We start from the raw sequence: 20,682 nt of genomic DNA on the forward strand, positions 1-20,682 counted from the left end.
CCTATAAATGTTCATCACTATCTTCTCCTTCGAATTTATGCTTCAATTCTTTCTGAGCATCAGCTAAAGAAAGAAATCTTGGTTGATTTAGTTCGTCACGATCGAATGTCTTGAGCACGGTGTCAGTCCGACATTTTGTTGAGCGAGCGAGGAGAGAAGTCAGGCAAACACTTGGACAGTGACCCAACCAAAACGTTGAAATAAAGGACTGCTTCATGATGTAGATGGGGTTTCTAGCTATGAATAGAATCTAGAGAGATTCCCCAGGCTAAAGCTACCACTATTTTTGTCAAGGAAGTGAATGCAAACCAGGGAAAAGTCAGAATATTTCGATGATGAGTTATCTCGTCATTGTGGCAGCGAAGCATACATGCTTGCCATGACGAGTTCGTCATGCAGGCAGCCTAGGGGTTAAGGGAGTGTTGGTGATGTGTGTGTGTGTGTGTGACCATCACCATGGTTAAAGTAGTGGTGATGTGTGTGACCAGTGTTAAAGTAGTGGTGTTGTGTGTGTCCAGTGTTAAAGTAGTGGTGATGTGTCTGTCCAGTGTTAAAGTAGTTGTGATGTGTGTGACCAGTGTTAAAGTAGTTGTGATGTGTGTGACCAGTGTTAAAGAAGTTGTGATGTGTGTGACCAGTGTTAAAGAGGTGGTGATGTGTGTGACCAGTGTTAAAGGAGTGATGTCATCGTCGATAATTTCGTCTGAGCCTGTTAAAATCAAACGCGGAGTCCCACAGTGATCTGTTTTAGGCCCAGTTCTCTTTACACTGTACACTGCTCCTCTTGCTGAAATTATCAACCACCACAATGTTAGTCATCATTCCTATGCTGATGACACTCATCTTCAGAAGAGTGATACCCCTGAAAAATTGTCCTCGCTCTTGCAAGAAACATCTGAATACTTCCTGGACATTCAAAACTGGATGACAGTAAATAAGTTACAATTGAACGCAGACAAAACTGAAACAATACCAGCCGCCGTGGCGAAGTAGTTAGCGTCACGGACTGATGGCTGGGAGGACGTGGGTTCAAATCCCAGCGGAGATGGGTTTTTCGGCCTGTGGCTGGCTCCTACCCAGAGTTGAGTGTGCTGTGGGCTTAAATGGGGAGACTGGTACCACACAGTCGAGTGTCATCCACTTCAAGGATGCGTCTTTAGGTGTGTTGCTCTAATTACCTTACCAACACTGCAAGTGTCTGTATCTCTCGGGCCTGGTTAACTCCGGGATATCATTATGACAGGAAGCGTAGAGTCCAGCCTTGTCACGCAGTCCCAAACCAAAATGGACCTACATAGCAACATCGTCATCGTCAACGTCATCCTCCTCCTCCTTCATTATCATCAATATAAACAAAACAGTCTCAAAGTCTGTGGCCTTTCATGCCCTGCTCTCATGGTGACCTCAGTTTTGATACCTCTCCACTTCTGTGCTTGGGGTGAGTCCTGTCAATGTCTTCAGTGTCAGCAGATTCATGGGGGGCTGTTGTTTGAGGGATGTGGTGGTGGTCTCCACAATGGGAGGGACGCTCACTCAGTCTGGCTCTGCGACTAAGCCATTATTGTCGTTAGCAGGGGGCTTAGTAAGTGGTGTCCTAAGTACGTTAAATCAGAACAGGCACCACTGAACACCACCGAAGTGGCTCAGCAGCAGTGCAGGGTCTTCCCTGGTGTGTGGCCTCCTGGCGACCTAATATCGATGGTTCCCTTTGGGCTGCCGACGCTGGAGTTGTGACGGACGAACCCGTGTGTGGCCGTGTATGGAGGAATCTAAATGAGCAGCATGGGAACAATGCCACTTAAATAGCAGATGATGGGGCAAAAAAACAACAACCCAAAACAAAAAAAACCAAACGAACAAAAAAAACAAAAAAACCCGAAGCAGTGATCATAAGAACTAAACAAAAACTCTCTTCCATCACAGCTGATAAAATCAAACTTGGCAGTACATCCATCCCTCTTTCCAACTCAGTTAGGAACCTTGGTGTTGTCCTTGACAGCACACTGTCCATGCAAAAATTTATCTGTCAGACATGTCAATCCTGCTACTGTCAATTGCGATGCATCATTTCCATTTGGAAATATCTGTCCACCAACGCAACATCTAGACTTGTCGTTTCCCTCATTCTCTCTCTCCTTGACTACTGTAACTCCCTATTGTCTGGTTTGCCTGCCTCATCCATTCAGTCCCTTCAGCGCATACAAAACTCTGCTGCCCGATTCGTCCTCAGAAAAAAAAGATCTGAGCACATCACTCCTATTTTGCAACATCTCCATTGGCTCCCTGTTTCACACAGAATAAAGTATAACACTCTGTGTTATAAATGTATTCACGAATCTGTCCCTTCCTATCTCTGTGGCTGCTTTCACCTCTACACTCCATCTCGCTCTCTACGATAGGCTTCGGATCCATTCTGTTTAGGCATTCCCAGATTCAGACACTCCACTGTTGGACGCTGTTCTTTCTCTGTCTCTGGACCTTGTATTTGGAATGAACTAACTCTTTCGCTTTGTCAGGTTTCCGCTCTCAGCTTTTTCAAGTCTGGCCTTAAAACCCACCGCTTCACAAGATAGCCTCCCTCCCCTACCTCTTCCTTGTCTTTAGTTTCTTCAGTTTTAGAGTTATGCATGCGTGTGAATGACTGGTGTGAAAGTGCTTAGATCTGTCTCTGCACAAGATTCAGCGCTATATAAATACTATCATTATTATTATTATTATTTATGATGTGTGTGACCCAGTGTTAGAGGAGTGATGTGTGTAACCCGGTGTTACGGGAGTGATGATGTGTGTGACCAGTGTTAAAGTAGTGATGATGTGTGTGACCAGTGTTAGAGGAGTGGTGATGTGTGTGACTCAGTGTTAAAGGAGTGGTGATGTGTGTGACTCAGTGTTAAGAGTGGTGATGTGTGTGTGACCCAGTGTTAAGGGAGTGATGATTTGTATGACCCAGTGTTAAGGGAGTGATGATGTGTGTGACCCGGTGTTAAAGGAATGATGTGTGTGTGACCCGGTGTAAAAGGAGTGGTGGTGATGTGTGTGTGACCCAGTGTTAAGGGAGTGGTGATGTGTGTGACCCAGTATTAAAGGAATGATGCGTGTGTGACCCAGTGTTAAAGGAGTGATGTGTGTGACCCAGCATTAAGAGTGGTGATGTGTGTGACCCAGTGTTAAAGGAGTGTGATATGTGACCCAGTGTCAAGGGAGTGATGGTGTGAGTGACCCAGTGTTAAAGGAATGATGAGTGTGACCCAGTGTTAAAGGAGTGATGGTGTGAGTGACCCAGTGTTAAAGAAGTGATGTGTGTGTGTGACCAGTGTTAAAGGAGTGATGTGTGTGTGACCAGTGTTAAAGGAATGATGAGTGTGACCCAGTGTTAAAGGAGTGATGGTGTGAGTGACCCAGTGTTAAAGGAGTGATGTGTGTGTGACCAGTGTTAAAGGAGTGAGGTGTGTGTGACCAGTGTTAAAGGAGTGATGTGTGTGTGACCAGTGTTAAAGGAGTGATGTGTGTGTGACCCAGTGTTAAAGGAGTGATGTGTGTGTGTGTGTGACCCAGTGTTAAAGGAGTGATGATGTGTGTGACCCAGTGTTAAAGGAGTGGTGATGTGTGTGTCCAGTGTTAAAGGAGTGGTGATGTGTGTGACCAGTGTTAAAGGAGTGGTGATGTGTGTGTCCAGTGTTAAAGGAGTGGTGATGTGTGTGTCCAGTGTTAAAGGAGTGGTGATGTGTGTGTGTCCAGTGTTAAAGGAGTGGTGATGTGTGTGTCCAGTGTTAAAGGAGTGGTGATGTGTGTGTGACCAGTGTTAAAGGAGTGTGATGTGTGTGACCAGTGTTAAAGTAGTGGTGATGTGTGTCCAGTGTTAAAGGAGTGGTGATGTGTGTGTCCAGTGTTAAAGGAGTGGTGATGTGTGTGTCTAGTTTTAAAGAAGTGGTGATGTGTGTGTCAGTGTTAAAGAAGTGGTGATGTGTGTGACCAGTGTTAAACAGCGATGGTGATGTGTGTGACCAGTTTGAAAGGAATGGTGATGTGTAGAAGTGGTGATGTGTGTGACCAGTGTTAAACAGTGATGATGTGTGTGACCAGTGTTAAACAGTGATGGTGATGTGTGTGACCAGTGTTAAACAGTGATGGTGATGTGTGTGACCAGTGTTAAAGGAATGGTGATGTGTGTGACCAGTGTTAAAGGAATGGTGATGTGTGACCAGTGTTAAACAGTGATGGTGATGTGTGTGACCAGTTTGAAAGGAATGGTGATGTGTGTGACCAGTGTTAAAGGAGTGGTGATGTGTGACCAGTGTTAAAGGAGTGGTGATGTGTGACCAGTGTTAAAGTAGTGTTGATGTGTGTGACCAGTGTTAAAGGAGTGGTGATGTGTGTGACCAGTGTTAAAGGAATGGTGATGTGTGTGACCAGTGTTAAAGGAGTGGTGATGTGTGTGACCAGTGTTAAAGGAGTGGTGATGTGTGTGACCAGTGTTAAAGGAGTGGTGATGTGTGACCAGTGTTAAAGGAATGGTGATGTGTGTGACCAGTGTTAAACAAAGAAGTGATGTGTGACCAGTGTTAAACAAAGAAGTGATGTGTGTCAGGCCCTGAGCACAGGCTGGCTGAACAGGAAGGTGGCTGCCACATCCATGAACCGAGAGAGTTCCCGCTCACATGCCGTCTTCACATTGTGTATTGAGTCCAAGGTACAGGGACTGACTGTGCACATGTGTATGTAAACACTTACCATGTATTGTGTCCAAGGTAGTGAATGTGCACATGTGTATGTAAACACTTACCATGTATTGTGTCCAAGGTACAGGGACTGTACACATGTGTATGTAAACACTTACCATGTATTGAGTCCAAGGTACAGGGACTGTACACATGTGTATGTAAACACTTACCATGTATTGAGTCCAAGGTACAGGGACTGTACAGATGTGTATGTAAACACTTAACATGTATTGAGTCCAAGGTACAGGGACTGACTGTACACATGTGTATGTAAACACTTACCATGTATTGAGTCCAAGGTACAGGGACTGTACACATGTGTATGTAAACACTTAGCATGTATTGTGTCCAAGGTAGTGACTGCATGTGTATATGTATATACATGTAAACACTTAGCATGGTTTACACTGTGGAGGAAGTTCCACTGGCTCATTGCCTCTGCAGACTTGTTTGTACTTTGTACTGTTACTTGTTTCTTGTGATGTAACTTTTAAAAGGAGGAGAAGAATGGCTTAAAGAATATGAGGGAATCACAGCTGTTTCATGTTAATGACGTGTTTCCTGTGGTGTAAGGTGAAGGATGTGAGGGAATCACAACTGTTTCATGTTAATGACGTGTTCCTGTGATGTAAGGTGAAGGATGTGAGGGAATCACAGCTGTTAATGACGTGTTTCCTGTGATGTAAGGTGAAGGATGTGAGGGAATCACAGCTGTTAATGACGTGTTTCCTGTGGTGTAAGGTGAAGGATGTGAGGGAATCACAGCTGTTAATGACGTGTTTCCTGTGATGTAAGGTGAAGGATGTGAGGGAATCACAGCTGTTAATGACGTGTTTCCTGTGGTGTAAGGTGAAGGATGTGAGGGAATCACAGCTGTTAATGACGTGTTTCCTGTGATGTAAGGTGAAGGATGTGAGGGAATCACAGCTGTTAATGACGTGTTTCCTGTGATGTAAGGTGAAGGATGTTGGGGAATCACAGCTGTTTCATGTTAATGACGTGTTCCCTGTGATGTAAGATGAAGGATGTGAGGGAATCACAGCTGTTTCATGTTAATGACGTGTTTCCTTTGATGTAAGGTGAAGGATGTGAGGGAATCACAACTGTTTCATGTTAATGACGTGTTCCTGTGATGTAAGGTGAAGGATGTGAGGGAATCACAGCTGTTTCATGTTAATGACGTGTTTCCTGTGGTGTAAATATAGGAGGAAAAGAACGGCGTGAAGAATGTGAGGGAATCACAGTTGAATCTGGTTGACCTGGCCGGGTCAGAGCGACAGAAAGACACCAACACTGTGGGCATCCGCCTCAAGGTCAGTCCACTTTTTCTTTCTTTTTTATTGTTTTTATACTTCATGACTGATAGAAAGTTGTATTGACATCTTTTTGTCAGATGAAATAACAACCTGTCTGTTGGGCATTAACAACATGATGATTTATTGTTGTTTTTTTGTCATACAGTAGTCTGTAAGTGGCAGCTTGTGCATGCTTGAGCTGTGGTAGGGACAAACTGGCTCATTTGTGACTGAAACAGGAAACTTTAATAGTGTTGCTGGTTTAGGCATTTGTGTTTGTGTGCCTGTTGTATGTGATTCATATATATATATATATATATATATATATATATATATATATATATATATATATATATATATATATATATATAAAGATCAGTTTGCTTTCTAGTTTTATACTCTCTGAAAATTTGAGAAGAGGGAGGGGGTTGTGTGGAGATTAAATGTTGCTGAATTTTTGTTTGTGCATTGACTGAAGAAATTATACAAAACAAGACTAAATGTTAGTGATGAAGGGACATGACTAACACAGTAAGATGAATGTGGTCAAGGGACATGACTGACACAGTAAGATGAATGTGATGAAGGGACATGACTGACACAGTAAGATGGATGTTTGTGATGATGGGACATGACTGACACAGTAAGATGTTAGTGATGAAGGGACATGACTGACACAGTAAGATGAATGTGATGAAGGGACATGACTGACACAGTAAGATGGATGTTTGTGATGATGGGACATGACTGACACAGTAAGATGTTAGTGATGAAGGGACATGACTGACACAGTAAGATGGATGTTTGTGATGAAGGGACATGACTGACACAGTAAGATGAATGTGATGAAGGGACATGACTGACACAGTAAGATGGATGTTTGTGATGAAGGGACATGACTGACACAGTAAGATGAATGTGATGAAGGGACATGACTGACACAGTAAGATGTTTGTGATGAAGGGACATGACTGACACAGTAAGATGGATGTGATGAAGGGACATGACTGACACAGTAAGATGTTTGTGATGAAGGAACATGACTGACACAGTAAGATGGATGTTTGTGATAAAGGGACATGACTGACACAGTAAGATGTTTGTGATGAAGGGACATGACTGACACAGTAAGATGAATGTGATGAAGGGACATGACTGACACAGTAAGATGGATGTTTGTGAAGAAGGGACATGACTGACACAGTAAGATGTTTGTGAAGAAGGGACATGACTGACACAGTAAGATGAATGTGATGAAGGGACATGACTGACACAGTAAGATGTTTGTGATGAAGGGACATGACTGACACAGTAAGATGTTTGTGATGAAGGGACATGACTGACACAGTTAGATGTTTGTGATGAAGAGACACGACTGACACAGTAAGATGAATGTGATGAAGGGACATGACTGACACAGTAAGATGTTTGTGATGAAGGAACATGACTGACACAGTAAGATGGATGTTTGTGATGAAGGGACCTGACTGACATTGTGATATTTGTGATGAAGGGACATGACTGACACATTATGATGTTTGTGATGAAGGGACATGACTGACACAGTAAGATGTTTGTGGTGAAGGGACATGACTGACACAGTAAGATGTTTGTGATGAAGGGACATGACTGACACAGTAAGATGGATGTTTGTGATGAAGGGACATGACTGACACAGTAAGATGTTTGTGATGAAGGGACATGACTGACACAGTAAGATGGACTGAATGTTTGTGATGAAGGGACATGACTGACACAGTAAGATGGATGTTTGTGATGAAGGGACATGACTGACACAGTAAGATGGATGTTTGTGATGAAGGGACATGACTGGCACAGTAAGATGGATGTTTGTGATGAAGGGACATGACTGACACAGTAAGATGTTTGTGATGAAGGGACATGACTGACACAGTAAGATGGATGTTTGTGATGAAGGGACATGACTGACACAGTAAGGTGTTTGTGATGAAGGAACATGACTGACACAGTAAGATGGATGTTTGTGATGAAGGGACATGACTGACACAGTAAGATGTTTGTGATGAAGGGACATGACTGACACAGTAAAATGGATGTTTGTGATGAAGGGACATGACTGATACAGTAAGATGGATGTTTGTGATGATGGGACATGACTGACACAGTAAGATGTTTGTGAAGAAGGGACATGACTGGCACAGTAAGATGGATGTTTGTGATGAAGGGACATGACTGGCACAGTAAGATGGACTGAATGTTTGTGATGAAGGGACATGACTGACACAGTAAGATGGATGTTTGTGATGAAGGGACATGACTGACACAGTAAGATGGATGTTTGTGATGAAGGGACATGACTGACACAGTAAGATGTTTGTGATGAAGGGACATGACTGACACAGTAAGATGTTTGTGATGAAGAGACATGACTGACACAGTAAGATGGATGTTTGTGATGAAGGGACATGACTGACACAGTAAGATGTTTGTGATGAAGAGACATGACTGACACAGTAAGATGAATGTTTGTGATGAAGGGACATGACTGACACAGTAAGATGTTTGTGATGAAGGGACATGACGGACACAGTAAGATGAATGTTTGTGATGAAGGGACATGACTGACACAGTAAGATGGATGTTTGTGATGATGGGACATGACTGACACAGTAAGATGTTTGTGAAGAAGGGACATGACTGGCACAGTAAGATGGATGTTTGTGATGAAGGGACATGACTGACACAGTAAGATGGATGTTTGTGATGATGGGACATGACTTACACAGTAAGATGGATGTTTGTGATAAAGGGACATGACTGGCACGGTAAGATGTTTGTGATGAAGGGACTGGCACAGTAAGATGGACTGAATGTTTGTCAAGGGACATGACTCACACAGTAGGATGATGGTGGTGGTGTTTTCTCTGTGCAGGAGGCGGGGAAGATCAACCAGTCACTGTCAGTGCTGGGCAATGTGATCATGTCACTGGTGAAGATCGCTCAGGGCCGACCCCAACACATCCCCTACAGGGACTCCAAGCTCACCTTCCTCCTCAGGGTTAGTCCTTTCTCTACACACTTCTCCCTTAGTACAGCACAACAAACCCTAACACATCCTCTACAGGGACTCCAAGTTCACCTTCCTCCTCAGGGTTTGTCCTTTATGTCCACACTTCTCCCTTAGTACAGCACAACAAACCCTAACACATCCTCAAGTTCACCTTCCTCCTCAGGGTTAGTCCTTTCTCTACACACTTCTCCCTTAGTACAGCACAACAAACCCTAACACATCCTCTACAGGGACTCCAAGTTCACCTTCCTCCTCAGGGTTTGTCCTTTATGTCCACACTTCTCCCTTAGTACAGCACAACAAACCCTAACACATCCTCTACAGGGACTCCAAGTTCACCTTCCTCCTCAGGGTTAGTCCTTTCTCTACACACTTCTCCCTAAATAAAGCACTTTGGCGGTTTTTGTTGTTGTTTTTTGTTTTTTCCCCATGCCGAGAAGGTTATATTTGTCAAGAAACATGTACTATAAAGTTTGGTCTATAAGCCGCGACTTTTTAGCCCAGCTTCAACCTCTGCGGCTTATACAATGATGCGGCTTATTTGCGGATTTTAACGATCCCGGGAGTGTCACGTTCTCATCTATTCTTAGTTGCCCTTCAACTCACCAAAATCATGATTTCTGTCCATGAATTTTTGGATGAGGTTCAGGATAGTGTGCTAACTGTTCACGTTTTATAAATCAAATCCGCACACATTAAAGCCTTCAGATCAGCATTCAGTTCTACTCTGCTCAAGCGTACACCCTCATCATGCCGAAAACGTGACGTTATGCCTATGATGCAGCCTTCAAATTGAAGGCGATTGACCTAGCAGACGACAGTGCAAGCGACGAACCAGCAGCGACATCCACCTTCATGTTCATGAAGTGAGTTTTCAGTTTCAGTTTCAGTTGCTCAAGGAGGCGTCACTGCGTTCGGACAAACCATACACGCTACACCACATCTGCCAAGCAGGTGCCTGACCAGCAGCGTAACCCAACGCGCTTAGTCAGGCCTTGAGAAAAAAACAAAACAAAAAAAACAACAACAAAAAACAACAACGGGGGAATAAATAATAGATAAGCTTACATAAATAAATAAATAAATGAATAATAATTATAATATAGAAAAAGGTAGTAGTAATAATAATAGTAATACTAATAAAATGATAAAAAAAGAAGAAAAAAAAAGAAGGCAACAATGGTGATAAATAAGCAAATACATGTAAAACATGAAGACACACATTCACACACACACCCACACATGCACAACAGAAATGCACCAAACATGCAGTTTCACAGATATGAAAGCACAGTCAAATACATATAAACGTACATGAGCTCCAGCACACACACACACACACACACACACACACACACACACACACACACACACACACACACACACACACACACATTACCTTGCACCTCCTCTACCCCCCTCCTCCACACACTCATTTTTAGTCTACGTATCGCAGCTTCCACGGCACACACACACACACACACAAACACACACAGAGATGAACACTTACTTGTACAAGCACACACACATACGCCCATATCTCCCACCCCCAACCCCACACACATCTGGGAGATATGGGCGTATGTGTGTGTGCTTGTACAAGTAAGTGTTCATCTCTGTGTGTGTTTGTGTGTGTGTGTGTATATATATATATACGTTCCAAAATCCTGTTGCTCCCACAGTGTAGGCATGCATATACTCACATACCTCATCCTCCCGCACTCCCACCTCCTCACACACACACACACACACACACACACACACACACGTACACTCCTGACACTTGTGTACACTTACACTCTCGCGCATTCACAAACGCACTCAAAAGCACAGACCCACACATCCACACAAACACACATACACACACGCACAGAGGCTGCCACTGACTGGCCGCAAGAGGGATGGGAAAAGATCTCTGATGCCAAAAACGTGGCGTCTAGTGTGTTGCTCAGTCTATTGTATCTGGAAAGGCCCACAGAGACTCTGTTCCGTTTTGAAGAAATTTGCGCAATGTTGGTTTGGAAATGATGCCGATATTTGTTTGATTTGCAAAGCATCGTGCTTTACCTTTCATGTTAGACTTGCGGCCACTCCCTCTCTCTGCTTTTATTTCTTTGAGGCGATCGATGGTGTGATGGCCTTGTACCTGTTCTTTTTGGTATTCTTTGATTTTTCTGAGGATTTCCGATTTTCCTAGATGTAGGCCGCTCGTCGGTGTTGCGTTACCAGCAAGTCTGTCAGCTCGCTCATTTCCCTTAACACCTGCATGTCCCGGGCAGTATGACCATGTGAGTTTTTTAATCTGAAAGTTGCGCATTGCCTTATGCCACTCTGGGCTTCCCATTCCGTTTTCAATTTTCTGTATGAGGTTCATTGAGTCGGTTAGAATCATGGCATGTTGGTCTCCGGGCGTATGGATGGACGATAGCCACTGGAGGGCATGTGTCACAGCTTCAACTTCCATCGTTAGGCTGGAGGTTGTGACTTTGTAGGCAGCATTCTCTTCCCAAATTGTTTTCCCATTTTGTTTCGCAGTGAATCCCCAACCAGACTGGTCTTTGGTGACTGAGCCATCTGTGTATATGATGATGTCCTCTTCTTTACTGTTTTCTTCTATGAGTAGCTTCACTTCCGCATCAGTTTTGCCCTCTGGCCATTCCCGACAATGTCTTCCTAGAGTGGGTGAAATGACTGTGTTGAATAGATGGTTGAGGTTTTTTTGGTTTTTCTCCCATTCTTTTGTTTCTTTCAGGTCTTGTAGTCGGCATACTAGCTGGATTGTGTCTTCTGCTTGTCCCATCCATGATCTTCCTCGTCCTAGACGGCTGCCTTTTGGTTCTTTGACTGCGTCATGCAGTGGGTTTTGAGGGTTTTCTAATGAGCAAATCACCACCTTCTGTGTCATTCGATGGGATTCAAATTGAGAAAACTGAATGCCTACGCTACCTAGGAATACACTTCGACAGGATGCTGACCTTCAGAAAACATACGGAAAATACTGTTCTCAAATGCAAAAAGGGCCTTTCAGTCTTAAAAGCAATGGCAACCAAAGGAATTGAACAACGCCACCTCTTCCTGCTATACTAATCACTCGTCCTCAGTGTGATCGACTACAGACTTGGGCTAACAACACCGTCTCAAAGCAACCTCCTAAAATTAGAAAGAGTCCAAAATGAAGCTATGAGGTTGATCCTTGGAACAACAAAAGACACGCCCACAGAAACCATGCGATACCTGCTTGACCTTCCTTCAGTGCAGGCCAGAAACAAGTTAGAACAGGTCAAGACCTACTTCAAAGCATTAGAAAACCCTCGTGAAGTGAAAGTGAGGCTAAGTCAGTGACAAGATGGCTGAGGAAGCTGTGCTGGTTCTCTTCAACTCGGACACTGAAGATGAAGATTTTAGTGGATTCAGTGAGCAGGATGACGTTGAATAAATGTGACTATCCCTAAATTATGGATCTTATTTTCGTTGTGTTTATTTATTTATTTTTTTGTGGCACTAGCAGTATTTTCGCTTGCTTTTCTTTGTGTTGTTCCTGCTTGTGTTTATTTCATAACCTACAGTATCGACAGCTTTTCTTAGTATCAGTATGTGTTCTGGCACCGGAAATAAGTGCGGCTTATAAACTGGTGCGGCTTATGTATGTATAAAGTTCAATTTTTTCCAAAATTTAGTGGGTGCGGCTTATATACCAGTGCGCCCAATAGACCGAACTTTACAGTAATCACATTTTCTATTTGGGTAAACTATATAGCAAAAGACATTTTTTTTGTTTCCAACAAAATCAGTGAAGCATTACACCGTAGAATCTGCTTCAAGGAAAATACTTCACTGAAGTTATATCATTCATCCAACTGCAAAGTTTTTTTATTTTGTTTTTGCATATCCCCTATCCCAACAAACACACACACATTGAGATACACACTTGCACATACACTCTTTAACGTATAATCCCTGGGTCAATATACCACAAAAATTGCACATACACTCTTTAACGTATAATCCCTGGGTCAATTTACCACAAAAATTGCACATGCACTCTTTAACGTATAATCCCTGGGTCAGTATACCACAAAAATTGCAACATGCTCTCTTTAAGGTATAATCCCAGGGTCAATATACCACAAAAATTGCACATACACTCTTTAACGTATAATCCCTTGGTCAATATACCACAAAAATTGCACATACGCTCTTTAAGGTATAATCCCTGGGTCAGTATACCATAAAAATTGCACATACACTCTTTAAGGTATAATCCCTGGGTCAATATACCACAAAAATTGCATATACACTCTTTAAGGTACAATCCCTGGGTCAATATACCACAGAAATTGCAACATACACTCTTTAAGGTATAATCCCTGGGTCAATATACCACAAAAATTGCACATACACTCTTTAACATATAATCCCTTGGTCAATATACCACAAAAATTGCACATACACTCTTTAAGGTATAATCCCTGGGTCAATATACCACAAAAATTGCACATACACTCTTTAACGTATAATCCCTGGGTCAATATACCATAAAAATTGCACATACACTCTTTGAGGTATAATACCTGGGTCAATATACCACAAAAATTGCACATACACTCTAAGGTATAATCCCTGGGTCAATATACCACAGAAATTGCAACATAATCTCTATCTGAAGCATTGAGGGAACACCAAGGATAATCCAGTTTAATACAGGTTTCTAGAATGTACAAACATAATCATGAAGAAAAAAACAACAGTATTATGAAAAAGTCAAAACCTGTTACATAATATGGTGGATATTCTATGCTAGCCATCTGTCCCATCATTATGTTATTCTCATTCTCTCTCACATAAACAAAGTAGCAGACAGCTAGACACAAGCACACATACACCCTACCGCCCACCCCCCACCCCCCACCCACCGAACACACACATATACACAAAACGCTCGCTCTCGCACACTCTTGCGTGCACATTCACACACATATAATTACACACATTGGCAAACGAAATGGGCTACACACAAACACTTGAATAATGGCACCAAAGCATTTGCTATTTCAATTCAACACAGATACATAAATGACCACTTGAGATTTAGCACATAATGTTGCAGAAATTCGCCTGTTTCCAGTATGTCTGTACGTGTGGTTGGCAGTGTTGTATACAAAAATAAAATACAATAAAGTAGAAATAAGACAGCAATGATACTGGCAGCAAAAACTAGTTTCTTTAACCATTCTTATATATTCTGATGTACCATACTAGACTTAATCATTTAAATCGTTTATTAATCCCATGTATGGGAACCACTTCAGTTCAAATTTGTTGTAGTGCATTTCCATTATGGACATATTTTTCAGTACGGTAGTTGTCCTGTACTTCTTTCACGAATGCTGTCATTGTTGGTCTGATTTTATTGATTCTGCTTTTGTATATAAAAAAAATAGCCCATAATATAATCAGGTTGAGTACTTCATCTTGTTTTCGGCTTGTCGTCAGTTCCAAACAAAATAAGTTATTAAAGGATAATCTCTCACACACTTGGCACTTATCTTTTAATAATTTTTCCAGTTCTAACCAGTAAGACTGTATATAGTTGCATTCTCCCCCCCCCCACAGATAATGGTGAATAGTATCTTTTTCATTATTAAAAAAGTTGCATTTTTCACTTTCTGTCAATCCTGTTCTTCTAAGAATACTATTTGTGACTAGAATTCTAAAGCAAATTTGGATTTGGAATCGTTTTAGTTTGATTTCTTTCTTCGCTTTCTTAATTAACTCTAAAGCAGTTTTCCAATCTGTTACAAAATCCAGTTTTCTCTCCCAATTAACAAACGGTTTTATGTCGTATATTTCTATTTTTTCAAGCAAAATATGTTATTGATCCTTTTGTAACTCTACATATCATATCTAATGCTTTTGTGTTCTGGTTACTTTCGTTGTTGATTATTACTATCCTTTCCTTTTTAATGTACTGCTTTATTGCTTGTGTACAACTTTGATAGTGTAAGTAGTTAACCCTCATGTTCCATTTTTTACAGAATTGTTCATGGCTCAGAAAGCATCCGTCTTCACTTAGACATCTTTTACTAAATACACATTCTTTTTTGCCCAGTCATTGAAACAAAAATCAACGTTACCTACTTTAAATTTGTCATTATAAAATATAGGTTCTGATACAGGTTCTTTGTAGTTTTGTAATTCTATGTGGTTGTTGAATTGATCAGATGCTACGAATACATCTTTCCAGAAGCGGTTACATTTACTTTTGATAAATCTTTTGGCTCCGTAACAGTTTAAGTTAATTATTTCTGGACATTGTTTAAGTAGTATTTGCCTCCACTTTTAGGTTCCTGTGTATAATTTCCTTACTCATGACAATTTTAAGGATTGAACGAAAGTTACTATATCTGGTATTCCTATAGCTCCTTGCTCAATGTTTTGCACTGAATACTGTCTTTTGATTTTGTCTGTTTTTTTGTCCCATACAAACTCATAGCACATTTTTTGCAATCTTTTCAGTTCATTTTCTGGCGGGTTGGGTAGTAAAATCCATAAGTAAGTTAACTTTGTAAGTATTAAGGATTTTAGTACTGCCACTCAAAGACGTACATATTCTTTTTGCCCACATTATGAATAGATTAATGACATCACTAATTATATATCTGCAATTTTAATTTTTGTTATGTCTGATATTTCGTTAGCAAACCAAATTCCCAATATTTTTAACTTTGTTGGATTCCATTGCATATCTTTGTGAACTAAGTATCAAACATTTGTTGTTTTTTCAAAGTTAAGTCTTAGGCCTGAAATATCTTCAAATTCATTTAGTGTTTCAAACAACCTTTCGTATGAGCATCTGTCTCCTTCTAATGTGAATGTTGTATCGTCTGCAAACTGATTTATTTTAAATTCAGTGTCGGATATTTTTATACCTTTTATTTTTTTCGTCGTCACAAATTTTGCATGCAAGTATCTAGAAACATAAGACAAGGCAATATCGGGTCTCCCTGACGACACCCTCTATTTATATCAAAGTGTTGGGATACCTTTCCATTAACTACTACATAAGACTTTATATTATTATAAAAAGAGGCTACCCAGTTGCATATATCCTTCCCCAATCCAAATTCGTTCAGTACATTTTTCATAAACTCCCAATTAATTGAGTCAAAAGCTTTTTCAAAATCTATCAATATGAGCAGTCCTGGTAGTTTGTTTTTTTTTCCAGGTAATGAATCATATTATACAAAGATCTTAAATTATCCCCAATATATCTTCCTGGTATGAACCCCGTTTGATCTTCATTGATCAGTTTGGTAAGACAGCTTTGATTTGATTTGCAATGCATGCTGTTCCAATTTTATAGGTGACATTTAAAAGAGTAATTGGTCTCCAGTTTTTTAAAAAATTCCCTTGGCTTATCTGCTTTAGGTAGACACACTGTTACCCCTTCCCTTTGTGTTATAGACATTCTTCCTTTGTAAAATCCCCAAGTTGTTTCCAGAAAAAACTTAAAGAAATTGACTGCCCTTCCATCAGTTCCTGGACTTTTGTCGTTATTCATATTCTTTAATGCTATAGATGCTTCTTTTGTAATAATTCCCTACAGTACCTCAGCTTCTTGTTCACTTAAATGTGGTAGATTTGTGATGTAAGTACCTAAGTCAACATCTTGTGTATTTATTTATTTTTATAGTTGTTGGTAAAAAGACCTACTTTCTTCTAACATTTCCTCTGTTTTCGTTAAGACCTGTCAATTGTATGTAACTAGTTTTTGCATTTGTTTACTCACAAAGTGTCTTTCTTCCAGTGAACAGAAGTATTTTGTTATTTTTTCTCCCTGTGACACCCATCTTGCCTTTGACCTAATGATGATCCCATCCATTTTTGTTTTTCTTATTTCTTCTAATTGTTTCTTCTTTTCCTCTAACTGATATGCTTCCTTTACACTTCTATCACTATTTTTTTCTATCGCCTGTATGTCATGTTCCAGACTTCCTTGTTTTACTCTTTGCTCCCCTTCCTTTTTAATGGCATATGCTACAGTGTTTGCTCTTATTTCCATTAACAGGGTGTCTAAAAATAATTGGTCTGATATTGTGAAGTGCAAATCGCAATTTAGAATATCTTTGATTTTATCCCGGGAATGTATCAATACTTCATATTGTTCCTTTACCCTTTCAATATAAGTTCTACATGTATCTGATCTTTTAACAAGGAAGAGTTAAATTCCCAAAAAAGTGTATGCCTCTTTTCTGCTTTAAACGTCATTTCTAATGTTATGAGGGAATGGTCACTACGATATCCAGAACAAATGTCTGTATTTTTTACGTCAGAGATAAGTGTTTCAGAAACTTGGAAGAAATCTAACTGACTTCGCTGAAATGGATTTGTTCTTCTCCAGGTGTAATGTAAAATTTCTGGATGAAATTCTCGCCAAATGTCTACTAGTTCTAATTGTGATATCATATCAAGTACTGTATCCCTTGCTTTATTATTATTAATATCTAATGGGTCAGGTCATTAGATCTGCTACTGGTAACCTGTAATCCAGTACAACCTGTTCAGGGTCGGGTTGCCGGCGACTAAACCGGCACTCCCACTGCTCCCTTCCGGGACTGGTGAGGCGGGTGGCTAGACACCCTTATGGAGATCCATGAAAGGGCGTCGGCTCAGGAGAGCCACCGACGGCCATCTAGCTCCACCGTGCTGTGTGCATGCCACACGCAGTTGGCCCCCGGGGTGTGTCTACCCACGCATGCGAAGTCTCGATCCGGCAGAATCTGCGGAAGAAACCTATCGGTTCAACGGAGAGGAAGGCGGTTACAGCAACGCACTGTGGAGTGCAGAGAGCAAGATGAGACACCAAAAGGATATCTTGGTCATCCACTGCATCCGTGCTCATCCTCCAGTTGTCTCGACTTAGTCTTGCCACTGGAAATTGGTGGACCCGGACGAGAGAGTGAGGTCGACGTTGCGCAACTCCTCTTCACTTTAAACAAACTCATCGCGCAAGTCATCAGTCATCCAAAATGACCTTTCATCCTTCATCATTTCATCACCCCCAAGTCCTGTGGCGACAGGCGAGCGACGAAACGACAGGTGTGGGTACACTGGCAGTCGCAGCCGCAGACCTGCACGCAGGCGGCTCAGGCCATAGGGTCGTTCTTCGTCGACAGGAGCAGCGATGGAGCTCGGCGGCCGTCTGAGTGTCTGAGCAACCCTCTTTAGGAATGCACTGCTCACCTCCCTGGCATGAGGAAGGGGCTAGAAAGGGTGCCCTAAAAATTGCCTGCTCCATATCACCCTGGCCAGCATACCGCGGCTGGCGGGGACCCTACATCAGCGGTCGAAACAAAAAGAAAGAAAAGAAAAAAACAAGAATCGTTCCTCTCACCATTGGTGCTTGGAACATAAGGACTCTCCTGGACAGAGATAACGTGGACAGACCCCAAAGGAGAACGGCACTAATTGCATCCGAACTCGCCAGATACAACATTGACATCGCAGCCTTGAGTGAGACTCGGCTTGCAGGCGAAGGCGAGCTCTGTGAACGGGGATCTGGTTACACCTTCTTCTGGAGTGGACGAGGAAGCGAAGAGCGACGTGAGGCTGGCGTTGGTTTTGCAGTAAAAACAGCACTTGTCAGCAAGCTAGCTGGAATCCCAAAGGGAGTCAACGATAGGCTTATGACCATGAAACTCCCACTGGCATCTGGCCAGAAGCACCTCACCATTGTCAGTGCCTACGCCCCAACCATGACCAACCCGGATGAAGTGAAGGCGAAGTTCTACGAGGACCTTCACTCTGTCATTGCTGCTATCCCTAAAGCAGACAAGCTCATCATTCTTGGGGACTTCAATGCTAGAGTTGGCTCTGACTACATCTCCTGGGATGGAGTGATTGGAAAGCACGGTGTGGGCCACTGCAACCCAAATGGATTGCTTTTGCTTCAGACTTGTGCAGAGCACGAACTGCTGATAACCAACACAGTTTTCTGCCTCCCTACCCGTAACAGGATGTCATGGATGCACCCTCGCTCAAAGCACTGGCATCTCATCGATTACGTCATCGTCAGGAAAAGGGATAGGCAAGATGTACGTGTAACAAAGACCATGTGCGGCGCCGAGTGTTGGACAGACCATCGACTTGTAGTCTCGAAGCTGAATATTCGAATCCAGCCCAAGAGACGCCCCCAAGGCCAGAAGGCTCCAAAACGGCTCAACATCGCTAAGCTGAATAACATCACCATCAAACAGTCCTTTGTAGAGCTGCTGGAAGATCGTCTGGAATCCGCCTCTCTGGACAACCAGAATGTGGAGTCTGACTGGAGGACCCTGCGTGAGCTGATCTATAGTACAGCTTCAGAGACCCTGGGACCCATGACCAGAAAGCACAAAGACTGGTTTGATGAAAACTGTGATGAAATCAAGCAGCTTCTGGATGAGAAACGCCGTCTGCATCAAGCCTACCTGAGCAACCCAAAGTCCACATCAAAAAAGGATGCGTACGATGCCATCCGCAGGACTGTTCAGCAAAAGTTACGCCAGATGCAGGATAAGTGGCTGAGTGACAAAGCTGATGAGATCCAGGGATATGCTGACAGGCACGATATGAAGAGGTTCTATGATGCCTTAAAAGAAGTCTACGGCCCCACATCCTCAGGATCATCCCCCCTCCTCAGTGCAGATGGGAATACCTTGATCACCGAGAAGGAGAAAATTCTCGAACGCTGGGCTGAGCACTTCAACAGTGTCTTAAATCGCCCTTCCTCCATAAATGATGAAGCCGTAGACCGTCTCCCACAAGTCCCCATCAACGAAGCACTGGACGATCCGCCAACACTTCTTGAGACCCAGAAAACAATCCGTCTGCTATCCAGTGGCAAAGCACCTGGCTCAGACTCCATACCAGCAGAGGTCTACAAGGATGGAGGCACTGTGCTGACTGAGAAGCTCCATCAGCTGTACTCACTCATGTGGAAAGAAGAGACAATCCCCCAGGATTTCAAAGATGCATCTATCATTCACTTGTACAAGCGAAAGGGGAACCGGCAAGCCTGTGATAACCATCGGGGCATTTCCTTGCTCTCCATCGCAGGCAAGATACTTGCCAGGATCCTACTAAACCGCCTCACAGCACACCTTGACCAAGGTAATTTGCCTGAGAGCCAATGTGGATTCCGGAAAGAGCGCAGAGCCACCGACATGGTGTTTGCTGCAAGGCAGCTGCAAGAGAAATGTCAGGAGCAAAATGCTGATCTGTTCTCCACCTATGTCGACCTCACTATGGCCTTCGACACCGTGAGTAGAGAGGGACTGTGGAAGATTATGGCCAAGTACGGATGCCCTCGGAAATTTATTTCCTTTGGTCAGCCAATTCCATGAAGGCATGCAGGCTCGAGTCCAGGACAATGGCGAAACATCTGCTCCTTTTGCTGTCACAAATGGTGTCAAGCAAGGCTGCGTCCTGGCTCCAACGCTGTTCAGCCTCATGTTCTCTGCAATGCTTACTGATGCCTTCAGAGATGGCGATGTTGGAATCGGCCTAAAGTACCGAACAGATGGCAAGTTGTTTAACCTCAGAAGGCTTCAAGCAAAAACGAAGGTCATGACAG

The 20,682-nt window shown here is 42.5% G+C and overlaps 1 protein-coding gene across 1 annotated transcript in view; it reads left to right on the top strand.

The window, feature by feature from the left end:
- LOC143285664 (kinesin-like protein KIF15) overlaps positions 1-20,682 on the top strand; it is a 185,469-nt gene that overhangs the window by 23,950 nt on the left and 140,837 nt on the right. The window contains exons 8-10 of the mRNA XM_076593060.1: positions 4,589-4,690; positions 5,927-6,034; positions 8,931-9,056. Of these exons, the coding sequence (XP_076449175.1) occupies positions 4,589-4,690; positions 5,927-6,034; positions 8,931-9,056 (336 nt within the window). The remainder of the gene's footprint in view (positions 1-4,588; positions 4,691-5,926; positions 6,035-8,930; positions 9,057-20,682) is intronic.

The sequence above is a fragment of the Babylonia areolata genome, chromosome 9, assembly GCF_041734735.1.
Source record: "Babylonia areolata isolate BAREFJ2019XMU chromosome 9, ASM4173473v1, whole genome shotgun sequence".
Classification (NCBI taxonomy): Eukaryota; Metazoa; Mollusca; class Gastropoda; order Neogastropoda; family Buccinidae; genus Babylonia; species Babylonia areolata.